The sequence below is a fragment of the Ahaetulla prasina genome, chromosome 4 (genome assembly GCF_028640845.1).
Source record: "Ahaetulla prasina isolate Xishuangbanna chromosome 4, ASM2864084v1, whole genome shotgun sequence".
Classification (NCBI taxonomy): domain Eukaryota; kingdom Metazoa; phylum Chordata; class Lepidosauria; order Squamata; family Colubridae; genus Ahaetulla; species Ahaetulla prasina.
This window is the reverse complement of record NC_080542.1, coordinates 122453987-122466914: the sequence shown is the minus strand read 5'-3', so window position 1 is coordinate 122466914 and position 12928 is coordinate 122453987. Positions and strand designations below refer to the sequence as shown.

General features: G+C 38.9%; 2 protein-coding genes across 6 annotated transcripts in view; one reads left to right on the top strand and one right to left on the bottom strand.

Annotated features, from left to right (window-relative positions):
• The first annotated feature begins 1 nt into the window (after position 1).
• Positions 2-9604, top strand: RPP38 (ribonuclease P/MRP subunit p38). Of its 5 annotated transcripts, none has more exons than XM_058179704.1 (3): positions 101-123; positions 5556-5609; positions 8316-9604. In XM_058179704.1, exon 3 carries the CDS (start codon positions 8345-8347, stop codon positions 9179-9181), a length of 837 nt encoding a protein of 278 aa, XP_058035687.1. In that variant the 5' UTR covers positions 101-123; positions 5556-5609; positions 8316-8344; the 3' UTR covers positions 9182-9604. The 5 variants fall into 5 exon arrangements, with proteins under 5 accessions (XP_058035685.1, XP_058035687.1, XP_058035688.1 ...); XM_058179701.1 differs by lacking the exon at positions 101-123 and adding an exon at positions 4217-4412; XM_058179702.1 differs by lacking the exon at positions 5556-5609 and having other exon boundaries at positions 2-123.
• Positions 9605-9956: 352 nt separating this feature from the next.
• Positions 9957-12928, bottom strand: part of NMT2 (N-myristoyltransferase 2) — a 38138-nt gene continuing 35166 nt past the window's right edge. The window contains exon 12 of the mRNA XM_058179707.1: positions 9957-12778. Coding sequence (XP_058035690.1) covers positions 12758-12778 — 21 coding nt within the window. The 3' untranslated portion in view covers positions 9957-12757. The remainder of the gene's footprint in view (positions 12779-12928) is intronic.

Sequence of the window (12928 nt, the reverse complement as noted above, 5' to 3'; positions counted from 1 at the left end):
AGCAAACTCGGGATGAGGTGGACTCGGGCTGCATCGAAGCAGAGAAATACAAAGCAAGCATCAGAGCCAGAGAAGGAGCGGTTGCTAGGCGGAGCAGCAGTGGAACCTCGCCTTCGGTCAGAGGTATTGTTCTGCAACCGCCAGAATCTCGAGGCTAGAGAAAGAGGGTCAGATTTCAGCGCATTGGGATTGCTGCAAGATAAAGGCAGCCTCCTTGCAGTGCGCAGCGACGCGGCAGCCGCGGCTGGTTCTCTTGGGCTGCCCTCAGTTGTGGAGGTTAGTCGTCAGCACAATAAGAGTTGATTGTCACAGCAGATAGTTTCGTACACTTCGTGGCACCGAAAGGACGGACATCTAGTAAAATGCTTAGGACTAAATCTGTCAAGGGAAGAGAAAGGTCGCGTTCACAGGACCCTTTCAGTCCTGTGTCTACTAAATCGTGTCAATTCAGCTGGTGTGGTTAGTTGAGGATTCATTGCTTTACTTTATTTATTTGTATCCCGCCTTTATTATTTGTAAAATAATTTAAGGAAGCGAATGTGGCCAGCACATCTTTTTCCTCCTATTTTCCCCACAACATCCATCTTAAATGAGTTAGGCTGAAAGAGAAAGCTGCCTTATGCAACTTTCTCCACAAATGCCTAAATCAGAAAAGTATGTAAGTGCAGCCTTGGAACCAGGGAGTAATACTTGCGGGGTAAGGGGGTGTCCAGCAACCATCAACTTTTGTTGCTTGACAGCTAAAAAGACTGCACCTAAAATGCTTTTCCCCCTGGATTTTTTCTAACCCAGAATTAAAATGAAGTAGAATAGATCAGAATAGAGGACGGCATTTCAGTCTTCCCCTTTTCCAGTTTTTCTTTTCTATGTTATTAATCTGAAAAGAATAAATATTAATTTGAAAAGAAAACAATTTTAGAATAGTTGACATTATAACCATCCTTTTAAAAGACTAGGAGAAAAATTCGTTAACTTAAGGCAACATTCATTTTAAAAGTAAATTATTTGAAGAAATTGTATTTCAAGTAAATACATTAATCAATATTCTATTGATCAAACTCTGCTGAACTATTTTATTGGATTGGGAGATTTTGCCGCTGTTATTTTATACTCAGAATTAATAAGGACATCACTTGTTTTTTCAGCAGCCTTGCCTACAGTTCCCTATTAATTATATAAACTAGATGCGTTAGAATGAAGCACTTCAGTTTCTGATGTCTCCTATTGATTTCAATTGTAGAAAATAAACTCTGAAAATGTATCTGTGCATGTGGCATGCACATCCATTCTAATTGACTTTGCTTCTTATAAAATTTAAATAATTAATGTACAATAAAACAGTATATTAACAATCATTTGCTTATTTCTTTTGCTCAGCAAACTTTAAGAGAGTCCTTATTGTATCCTAATCCAGTTCTCTATTTAATAAGACCAAATATGTATATCTTATCTCATCCCCAATACTCCCCAATACTCTTAGGGAATTTCCACACTGCTGTTTAAATTGCTTGTCTCCTGCTCATAAACTAGATATTAGGCTGGGTTAAGAGTGACTTTCATGGGATTCAACTCATTTGTGTTTTGGCCATGATAATGACCTGATGTTCATTACAACCTCTGATTAGTAGATTCCTCTGTTTCTTTACCCTTCCCAAATCAATTAAAAGGGGGAGAGGAACTGCAGTTTTGGCAAAAAAATTTGGTCACTTAGGTTAAAAGTGACAGAACTCTTTTCAATGTCACCCAGTGAAAAGGAAAAATTAAAATAAAATAAAATAAAATGCAGCTTTTAGTGACAAGGAGAGTGGTCATTCTTTCCAGAATAGGAGTAATTGATCCTACTGGAATGAAGTTGCCTATATTAAAATAGCAGGATGCAGAACAACAGTGGCTGGTGCAAGTCAGAAAGCACTATAAGAATATAGTCCTAAACACTATATTTAGGAACTGCTTTATTTACTATTCACAATGATGATAGTGATGAGAAAGTAATTTGCAACCAATTGATTATAGGAAGAGCTATATGCAGGAGAGGAAGCCACAGGATGAAAAAACAGTTTGGTAAAGCAGTGTAACAAGACTAAATACTCTCCTAATATTTATTCAGCCTATGTGAGATTATATAATGAAAGGTTGGATTGGAAGAAGATGAGTGTAGATTTAAAACTGGAAAAAGAAAAATACGTTGTGCTTATGACATTATTGTGATAACTGAAAATGCAAATTATCTTAAGCTATGGTAATAAAAATCAAGGACTAATAAAACAAACGAGATTATTAAATAAAAAGACCAAACTAAAGGTAGTGGATAGAGTCACCGATTCTAGAAGTCTAGTGAAGATATTAAAGGGGCAGATACTGTACTTCTGCCTTTTAGGATTGACATCAATGTTAAAGGGACCAGCAATCAAGAAATAGACTGCAGACATATCACATGTCATGTAGCAATAAAATACTTGGAAATGATATTCAGCTGTTGGAATATGTTTGTTCTTAGAATCATTTAACAACAGTTTTCTCTGTGATACATGAATGTGTAGCATGTGAATGTTGAACTTTGAAGAAGCAAGATATTGATGCTTTTGCAGTCTGTCTAGAGATTTTCATCCAAGGTACAATTGGGCAGGTGCAAATTGTATTCTGGAGTCATTTTGAAAAGATACAATTCTCTATAATACTAAGAAGGTGGAAAGAAAGAGATAAGGGATTGATCAATAGCAAAGTGGATGGACTTGCTTGTAGCATTGATGGGTCCACTATTGAGATACCTGAAGAGCTAGGATGGAAACATCATCCTGGAAAAGGCCAGTCACTAAGAGACAACATTAAATTGATGACACATAAGGACCAAAAAAGAACTAGCTAAGGCCAAGCTAACCAACCAATGAGTAATGCAATTTAGAAAGCCTTTGCAAAATAAGATAATTTACGATGAATCTAATTCTGCTATTTGCTTCTTTCCTTTCCTTCTTTCCTTTACTTAGAATGCCAATTTCTTGGTCAGTAAAATTTATCAAATATTGTATTATATTATAAATCTGAAAAGAATTGATGCTTGAAGATCTAAATAATTATTCTACCAAAAATATTTTGAATTGCTGCATAGAATGCAGAATTTCTACCCAACCCAATCTTTTGTTAGTCATAGATGCAAAAATAAAATATTGATACCAACTTCTAGGCTAAATCACCATTTTCCAGGATTTAAGAGGAATGACAGATTAAAACATTCATTTCCATTTAAAAATGTTGACTAGATTTGTGAATTTTTATTCAGAATTGATGTGGGACATGTTTTTGTATGAGATCTGGAATCATATTAAATTAATCTCCTGGAATTTTAAAAATCTTATTATTTATTCAATTTGTTTGACCACCCATCTCACCTAAGCAACTCTAAGACAATTCACAACAGATAAAAGTAATCCAATAAAAACAAATGAAAAATCAGTGAGCAAAAATATAAAAACTATTCATAATTTTTAAAAAATCATGATCAGCAGCAGAATTCATCCTGCAACAGCTCAAGATACCGATTGTAAGAACTCCCCACCATTGCCAGATCCCCAGGCATGGTGGTAGAGTCATGTCTTCAGGGCTTTCTTAAGGGCCAATACAAGTTCTGGGGAATGATGTACTGCAGAGAGAGCAAGCATAGCAGAAAAAACTCTCTTCCTGGTCCCGCCAGATATGCTGGTAAAGTGGACCAGTCTGGGCTCTTAACGGCAGTTTAATCTTAATTGCATCACTAGTCCTGCTTGGTTAATGTCAGTATTTGGGCTGGCAAGGAGAAAAGTGTTGATGTTTTGATTTACTCTATCGCTCTGGATAAATTTGGAAGTGTTAAGGACTAATCGAACCTTGTAAGAGTTATAATTTCTCTGTGGCTTCTTATTTATTGTTTTTACTTTGTGATGTGTCCGGTGTCTTTCTTTTTTTGTTTTTGCACTATTAGTGGCATGGTTTTTATTTTAAAAGAGCCCCTTCCAGGAACTCTGTTCTGACTTTTCCACTGTCATCGTAGTTCAGGCAATTCTGCGGGTTATGGCCATTGGGGGGCGCTCAGGAGAGGCGTGAATGCAGGAAGGTAGTGGCTGTTCAGAGCAATCTGGAGTTGGTCGGTTGCGCGCCCTTCCTTTCCGTCCAGAGTCCGCCCAGACGCGAAGAGGCGCTGGCGAGGGGAGCGTGAGCCTAAGTTTGACGCGCAACTGGCCGCGGCCGCTTCCGCTTCCTGCTCTGCTGAACACGGCGTGGGAAAGATGCCCTTGCCAGCGAGCGTTGCTTCTGCGTGAGCGCCGCTGCGCTTCCATTGGTGCGGGGAGAAATTGATCGCGCCGCTGGAGTTTGGAGGGGAAGCGGGTGGCGTGCACCTCCCGGTGGGTTGGAGACACGTGAAGCTGCTGGCTAGCCAGGTGAGTGAAGGCGCACGTGTATGTAGTGTTGCCTTTTACTTGCTGCATGGATAGCGAACGCAGAATTCTTTTTAAATCGGATGGAAGAGCTCCATGCAATAAGCTCTCCTTTAAGGGGGAAAAAAAAAACTTCACTGGGCGGTTATTTTTTTCTTCTCTATTAAGTTATGTCTACTATTGCAGTTTTAAGGAGCGTTTCTTTCTTTTAATTTGTACGCACAATCTGCAATCGCTGAGTCTATTCGCTTTATTGTGCTGGGGCTCTACTTCATTGCTTTATTGCCTGTCAGCGGTTTGCAGCGTTTAGCGGGGAAAGATATCCCCATATTCTGAAAATAGAACGGAACTTTTACCGGGGGCTGGTGGTGGTGGAATCTGGGAATGATAAAAGCATCAAAGAAGTTGTTTCCATATTTTGCCAAGGAAGCATGAGGGTGTCCATGTAGTCTCCAAAGCTCAATGCTCTTTATAACAGAAAGCTAAAAATTGGCTATTTTGCATGACATACTGGATAAAAAACTTGATGATGGGTCTTCTAATTGGTATCAGCTCCTGGAACCACATAGATAAACCTTCTCCAGGATGATCAGTTTTCAACTTGGTTCTTTAGGTTGTAGATATTTAGCAGCTGACTCTGCCAGTTCCAGTCCATTTCTCTGTGCTGCTAGCTAGTCTCTAACAGCTGTTGGCATGCTGGGCATTGTGGCTCAGCTCTGCTGACTACTGGCTGAGCAGTTTCTACAAAATTTAAAATTGATTTTCATGAGCTAGCACCAACACATCTCTGCCTTTACGTCTTCCAGTAGGTCACCCTTCATTTCTCTAAGTGACTTCATGTTCATTCCACCTTTCCCAACCTTATATTTTTTTCAAGGGAGGATAACAACCTAGTCAAGCCTATTTTAGCTTAGTGTATAAATCCAGGCCATTTGGATAGTTAATATTGTGAGAACCTAAACCATCGGGTTATGGATGCATGTATTATGAGGACACAACCATTTTGAGACCAAGAAGGGATGGATGTTCAGGAATACTTCATAGCTGTTTTTTCCTATTATTTATCATTCTTTTATGTGTACAGTGTATGTGGTTGGAACACACATTGGTTGCTGGCAAGTAATAGCATGAATTGTCTTGCAACAGGGGAAGGATATGACAATATTTGGCAGACAAGTTGACACTTCTTAAACCCTGTTGGTATGTAGATCAACATTTTTCTCTTTTATTTTACCCTTATTTACTTTTTTCTACAATTAACATCTATGGGAGAGAAAAAAGCCCTTCCATTTCTGAGATGGTCTAGTTTTTTTCCCATATTGTAAGCACAAAAGAGTTTGGGAATCTATTGGTTCAAAGGCTTTCTTGATGCTCCAGCTCTTTTAGTCCCTGCTGGGATTTTCTGTTTTTGATTTGTCATCAAGTTTATATCATTTTAGTTAGACATCCAGCATGATCTATTTCGAGCCTGGTCCTTCAGAGCTTCCAAAAATGCTTCTATTGCTTCTGTCTTGCCTCATATTTTTCCTTCCATCTTTCAGACTTTTCAGGAGAGATAAGTTTTTGCATAATGCATTCAGAATATGGTAATTTAATTTTACTTATTTGTGCCCCAAGTGAAAATATTACATTGATTGATTAAACGCTGGAATTTTTAAAGATTATTGTAGGCAAATCATTAACAGTACTATAGCTACTTGGGTATAGCTTTTTTCCAATAACACGGAGATAAATATTTTCCAGTGTAAAATTACAGCTTCAGATTCTTTTAATAGCGTAGAATGAAGTCAATACAGCATTTCCCCGAAAACAAGACCCTCTCTTATATTTTTTGAACCCTGAAATAAGGGCTTGGCCTTATTATCAGGAGGCGGCTTATTATTTTGGGGGTGCAGGAGGCAGCAAGCATGGCCACCTCATGGCAGCTGCTGTGTTGCGCTGCTATAGCAGCACAACACAGCCACTTAATAATAATAATAATAATAATAATAATAATAATAATAATAATAATAATAATAATTTAATTTTTATACCGCCCTTCTCCCAAAGGACTCAGGTGGTGAACAGGCAGATAAAATAATACAATATATTACAATAAAAACACTATTTAAAAAACTTATTCAATATGGCCTAAATTTATAATACAATACAAAATATAAAATAAACCCCAATAAAATCCATGTTTAAAAACCCTATTTAAGCCAGTCCTGCTCGGAAGAATAGATATGTCTTCAGCTCGCGGCGAAAGGTCCAGAGGTCAGGAAGTTGTCGAAGTCCTGGGGGAAGCTCATTCCAGAGGGTAGGTGCCCCCACAGAGAAGGCTCTCCCCCTGGGGGTCGGCAGCCTACACTGTTTGGCTGACGGCACCCTGAGAAGACCCTCTCTATGGGAGCGTACTGGCCGGTGGGAGGTATGTGGTAACAGAAGGCGGTCCCGAAGATATCCCGGTCCTATGCCATGGAGCACTTTAAAGGTGGTAACCAGCACCTTGAAGTGCACTCGGAAAACCACAGGTAGCCAGTGCAGCCTGCGCAGGATCGGTGTTATATGGGAGCCACGGGTGGCTCCCTCTATCACCCGCGCGGCTGCATTCTGAACCAACTGAAGTCTCCGGGTGCACCTCAAGGGGAGCCCCATGTAGAGAGCATTGCAGTAGTCCAGGCGAGAAGTGATGAGGGTGTGAGTGACCGTGCATAAGGCTTATCAGCTGTTTGCTGGGGCAACCAAAGATGGAAGTCTCCCTGACGTTCTTGGCACTCGCCCGCCTCCCATCCATCCATCCCCCTCATCTGCAAACTCCTGCCTCACTCCCACCTCTCCGCTGGGCAGCCCCAGACACCCAAAGCCTGAACCTGCCTGCCTTCCTTTTCCACAGCACTCAGCTATTTATCAAGAGGGATGCCATGTGGGGCGGGGGAGAAGCAAGACATGTGGAGCGAGACGGGGCTCGGTCCTCTTACTGTCTCTTCTCCCCCCCCCCCCTCGCCAGGGGCTGGGGAGACGCAAGATGCGTGTCTTATTTGTCTTGCAGCTCTGTTGCGTATCTCGTCTTTGCCTGCAGGCAAACACATTGTAGGGTAAAACCGAACTTCTTGCCAGTTCAAGAAGTTTGATTGAACTCATGAGGGCTTTTTTACAAGGCAGGTAAGATTGCTCCATGTGTCCCAATGGTATCGTAACAGCAGCCTGGCTGCTGCCCTTCCCCGCCATCTCTTTGTCAAGGGGGATGGCAGGTAGGGCGGGGGAGAAGTGAGAGGCGTGGAGTGTGACGGGGCTCCTCTTGCTGTATTTTCTCCCCCTCTCACTGGGCATGGCAGGGCTTCCTGCTCCTGCCCAAATTGGATGGAATCTGGGGGTGGCAGATGGGAAGGGGAGGGGCTGAGGAGACATGAGATGTGTTTTATCTGCCTTGTAGCTCTGTTGCGTTTCGCCGTTTCTGTATGCAAACATGTAGGGTAAAAAAACCTCGCGAGTTCTATCACACTTCTTGAACTCACGAGATGTTTGGTTTTACCCTCTGTATTTGCCTGCAGACAACAGCGAGACACATGACAGAGCTGCAAGGCAGGTAAGATGCACATCTCGTGTCTCCCCGTGTCACTCCCTCGTGTCAGGAGTTGCCCGGCAAAGAGGCAGGAGCAGAGTAGGAGTTTGCAAGCGATCGCTTCCCCTTTGCCTTCTGTCCCAAAAGTGCTGGCCATGCCCACCCCGTCACTAGGGCTTATTTTCGGGGGAGGGCGTATATTTACACCTACCCCAAAAATCAGGCTTAGCCTTATTTTCAGGACATGTCCTATTTTCAGGGAAACACAATATAAGAAAAGCAAATGAGAGGTTTTATTATTTTTAATTAATGCTACATGTTGAGCAAAATACTTAAAACCATTTTTCTTGTGTTCATTTCAGATTGAGTTCCAAAGTGTAAGAGCACCAAAATGTCTGTTCTGCGGGGGAAAGGATCAGCCCGTAAATCCAAACAAATTGTGAAAACATCTTTGAACAACCCATATATTCCACAATGGTGTACACTGCCAGGAGAGGATATGCATTTTGTCTTGCAGGCCTTGGAAGAAGTCATTAAGCAGATTGGGCTTAAAAAAATAGAAGATCGAAAGAGAATGAAACCCACTTCCAGCAAAAGACGTAAGAAGGAAGGATGTTGCAATCTTCCAAGCAAAGTTAATGAGGACAAAAGGGCTGATGACCCAAAAGCACATGGGTGGTCCGATGTGCAGATCAGGAACCAGCTTGCTATTGGGATCAATGAAGTAACTAGAGCTTTAGAAAAAAATGAATTGTGTCTTATATTGGTATGCAAATCTGCCAAGCCTGCCTTGCTAACATCTCATCTGATTCCACTCAGTGCAAGTCGAGCTATCCCAGCTGGGCAAGTTCCACGTCTCAGTGAAACATTAGCCCCAATGCTTGGATTAACATCTGTGCTGGCTTTGGGGTTTAAAAGAACTGCTGATGTGTTTGCAAAGGTACTTGAAGTAATTATTCCACGAATTCCTAGTTTAGATCTGCCATGGATGCAGCATGGAACTGAACCACTTTTAATAAATGATACTGATGTTATAATTGCTTCAGCTACCGAATTCACTGAGTCTACTCCAGTAGGCAGCTCTCAGTGTCACAAGTGGAAACTAGCAGATAACAGCCTACTATCTTCTCCTACTGTAGCTCTTCAGACCCTTAAAGTTAAAAATGTTGTTCCCAATCCCAAAAAATGCCGCAAGCTTCCCAAAACTAAAAAACGTATTTCAAAGTAATGTTGATTTCTAGTTAGCATTTCCAGTTGCCTAAACTATGATGTAGAATAATGTCATACCATTGAAAACATTTTTTCCAAATTAGTTTTGAATTGGAACTGAAACTGGGCATCTGAGGTTTTTTTTAAAAAAAAGATATATCCATCTAGAAGGGGCTGCTTAGTATATTTAATGCCTAAAAAATAATTTTCTTTTTTTTCCATTCTGTTATTTCTTCCCCTTATTTTTTTCTTCATTTTTTATTTTATACTTTTCTTCTGTCTTTTAACTAATTTCCAGCCAGTGAATTTCTTCTGCTGCTAGAAGAAACAAGGGGAATGTGTTCATGTATGCCAACAGAAATATTAGTTCATTGTATGAATAGCCTGTTGTTCCAAGTGATATTTATTAGGAATTATGAATTCAATAAATATAATTTACTTATCCTGGCTATAACTTTTTTTGGAATGTGGCTTCTGCAGGTAGATACAGCATAGAAAATATGTATGTATTCTATGAGTGTGTACATGTATATATAAAATTGTTTCTAGTGATGTTGGTAACTTTAAGTAGGCAAGATAGAAACGCTGGCCTAATGTGGGGTAAAAATCATACTCAGTTCATGGTGCCTTCTACAATTAATTAGGAGGGCCTTTCCTAATCTGGTGCTTTCCAGATATTTTGGGTTACAACTTCCATCTTCCCCAGTCTGTAGGGGTTATATCATTTTAAACAGAATACCTTGGTTTTTGAAGTAACAAATGTTTTAGGTTAAACATAATTATTCAAAACAAAATAGTATGAAAGTGATACATTTATTGAAACATTCATTGGTGCCAATAAAATTCAAGAACTGTTAAGAGGCTGTAACTAAAAACAACTTGCACATTTGAGAACACAGCCTTTTTCTGTTTAATATTTTTTCTTAAATAGTTGTGATTCTCATCGAGTAGGACATGCAGAACTGAGCATAGATGCATTTTGCTTTTAATAATACAAATTACTTTCTTTAGCTTATCAGATCAGTTCCCTGCACTAAGATAGAGAGGCATTTGAGACTTCAGGCTTTTGGATTAATAGCTTGTGAGGTGAACTGGTCCAGAAAAGCAGATTTCTAAGAGGAGGACACAGTATTGTCATATTCAGATAAATATGTTATTAAATCCAAGCACTAAAATTGGTCCTGGTTGTATAATTAAAATATTGTTCAGAATAAACTTACTTCATTAAATTGCTATAGAACGGGTTGTAGAAACAGGAAAATTAGAAGGAGAAATAGGAAATATAGAATTGTGTCCATTAACAAGGTGTAAGTTACTTTTAAGCACAAATTTTGCAATGAATGCAAAATCCAGGATTAGTGCTATTTGGAGTTTCTGGCAACATTTCAAATTATAATTCCTGGTTTGTATACAACATCACTTTTTGGGAAAACATGTAAAAGAGTCCCTTCCCTCATTAGCTACCTAACAATAGGAAAGCTTGAGATTTAACAACCAAATTAGCAGTTTTTGATTTAGGAGCAGCGAAAATACATGACTTCATGTTCATTCTAAGCTAGGCTATTGGAATATCTTTGAAAATTTCCACACTTAGAAATGTACAAATATGGTTTTAGTATTTGGTTAAACTGCTTGTTATACTGTCTACCAAGGCTACTGACAAATTAGGATCAAATCTTGATAACACTTTTCCTCCAGCAACTTTGTACTTGATGAATCTACCTTGAAAAGATGTTCAGGTCACTATTAAACATCTACAACTCATCTTCACCTCTCAAAAATGTGATGGGATCAAGATATTATTTTGAAATGTGGAAAAACAAAAATTATTCAAGAAATATCAAAATTTAGATAGCCAGTTCCCATAGCATGTCAAGCCATTACTATGAGGGTTGACATATCATATGCAGCCAAAAACCAAACCAATGACATTATGGCTTGGCACTATGTTCAAATGAGGCTACTGTTTTTATTTATGGGAAGATTCTAGAAGTTGTAGTCTGATGCATTGGGAAAATGCCAGTTGGAGAAAGGCAAATAACTAAGCTTAAAATAAACAAACGAAACAAGAATGCCTCAAAAATTGGCCAAAAGAATATTTTATAGTCTACAAACTATAGTTTTCCAACAAACATGGCTTACTGTGATGTGTGAAAACAGCTTGACAATTCTACCGTGTTTCCCCGAAAATAAGACCCTGTCTTATATATTTTTCAACCCTGAAATAAGCTCTTGGCTTTATTGCGATGCACTCAAAAGCCCGATTGGGCTTATTATCAAGGGATGTCTTATTTTGGGGGAAACAGGGTATATATAAATATGAAAATGTGGTTGCATATGCAACACTTTACCATATTCTAAACTGAGCTCTATTAATCCAAAGGGAGATATCTTGACCTGGTTCATGCATTTTGCTAAACTCATTTGTTAAAGAAATTATGGTAGGTTGTATTCACATGACACACTAAGCCAAACAAACCATATTAAGGTTTACCATAAGATATGAACCAAGACATTTTGGCACATATTTCTGCCAACAAAAATGCATTTGCAAGGACATATACAAATGTGTACTATGAAACCACCTCTTTCCCCAACCCAGAATTATATTGCTACTACTAGCAACAAATTTACTTATTTATACAAACATATTTTTCAGTTTAAAATGTTTTCTTAAAAAAACAAGTAGACAAAAGGAATATGTGCAATTCTGCAAAAGCCTTAAAACACATTCATCTTAACACATCTTCATAACAGTACTAATATATTCTCAGTTTCATGTACAGGCTGCTGTTACTGTACGATCAAAAACAGTGTAAAATTTTCTTTTTCAGAACTGTAAGATGAAAAGAATACCATAGCTCAGTGAGGATATCAACATGTGCATTCAGCAGTGCTGTACTATAATCAAGTCACTGATCTATTGAAGATCAAATTACAAATTTGTATTTTTATTGATTTGGCAGCATTGTTTATGAAGAAACAGGTACTACTCCAACCAGCATATGTCTGTTCCACTCCACATTACAAAGATATCCCAAATCTGCATGTTTTCCTACCAGTCATATTCCCAAAGCTTTTTCCTTGACGATGATGACATCCACGTCATGAAAATAAGCAGAAATATTCAGAATCGGCTCCTTCATTTCGTTACATTGATAAACATACACTACCACTTAATAAATAGAAATGCAGCAGTTCAGTCACATTACAGTAAAGTATTTGTACTCTATTCCACCACTGCAACTTCTTTGTTGTACAAAAAGTCTTTTTTTATTTTTATGCAGGGAAACAGAGAAAAGTACCCTTTGCATCAATATGCGAGCTAAGCATTTAAAATTAAACAAATGTGCTTTATTTTTCATTGACAAACAGTAAAAGGTTCATAAGCATTTTTGTTCCTATTCAGAGTTGAAGGGCTAGTTGGGCTCAGAAATCTTCACTTCTTGTAGCCTTCCCTCCCCCAAGGTTTGACTGATTGATTTAAGTTCATCAGGCATTGTGCTTTGGCTCCTCTTGAACTGTACGGATCCAAGAGCATCCAACAGCCCAGATGATGACTTCCAAGAATTATAAATATAAGTGTCCTTTCACTTTATTGTAATACAAGACCAACCTAGAAAAATGATAACATGAATGTTACTGCAGATAAAACCAAAGTCCTTCATATAGAGTATAGCGTGGCACTTGGGAGCACTATAAGCATTCTCACAAGAAAGTATTGCCACAGGGAGAAGAATTCTGTCAGTTGGCCAAATGATGGCTA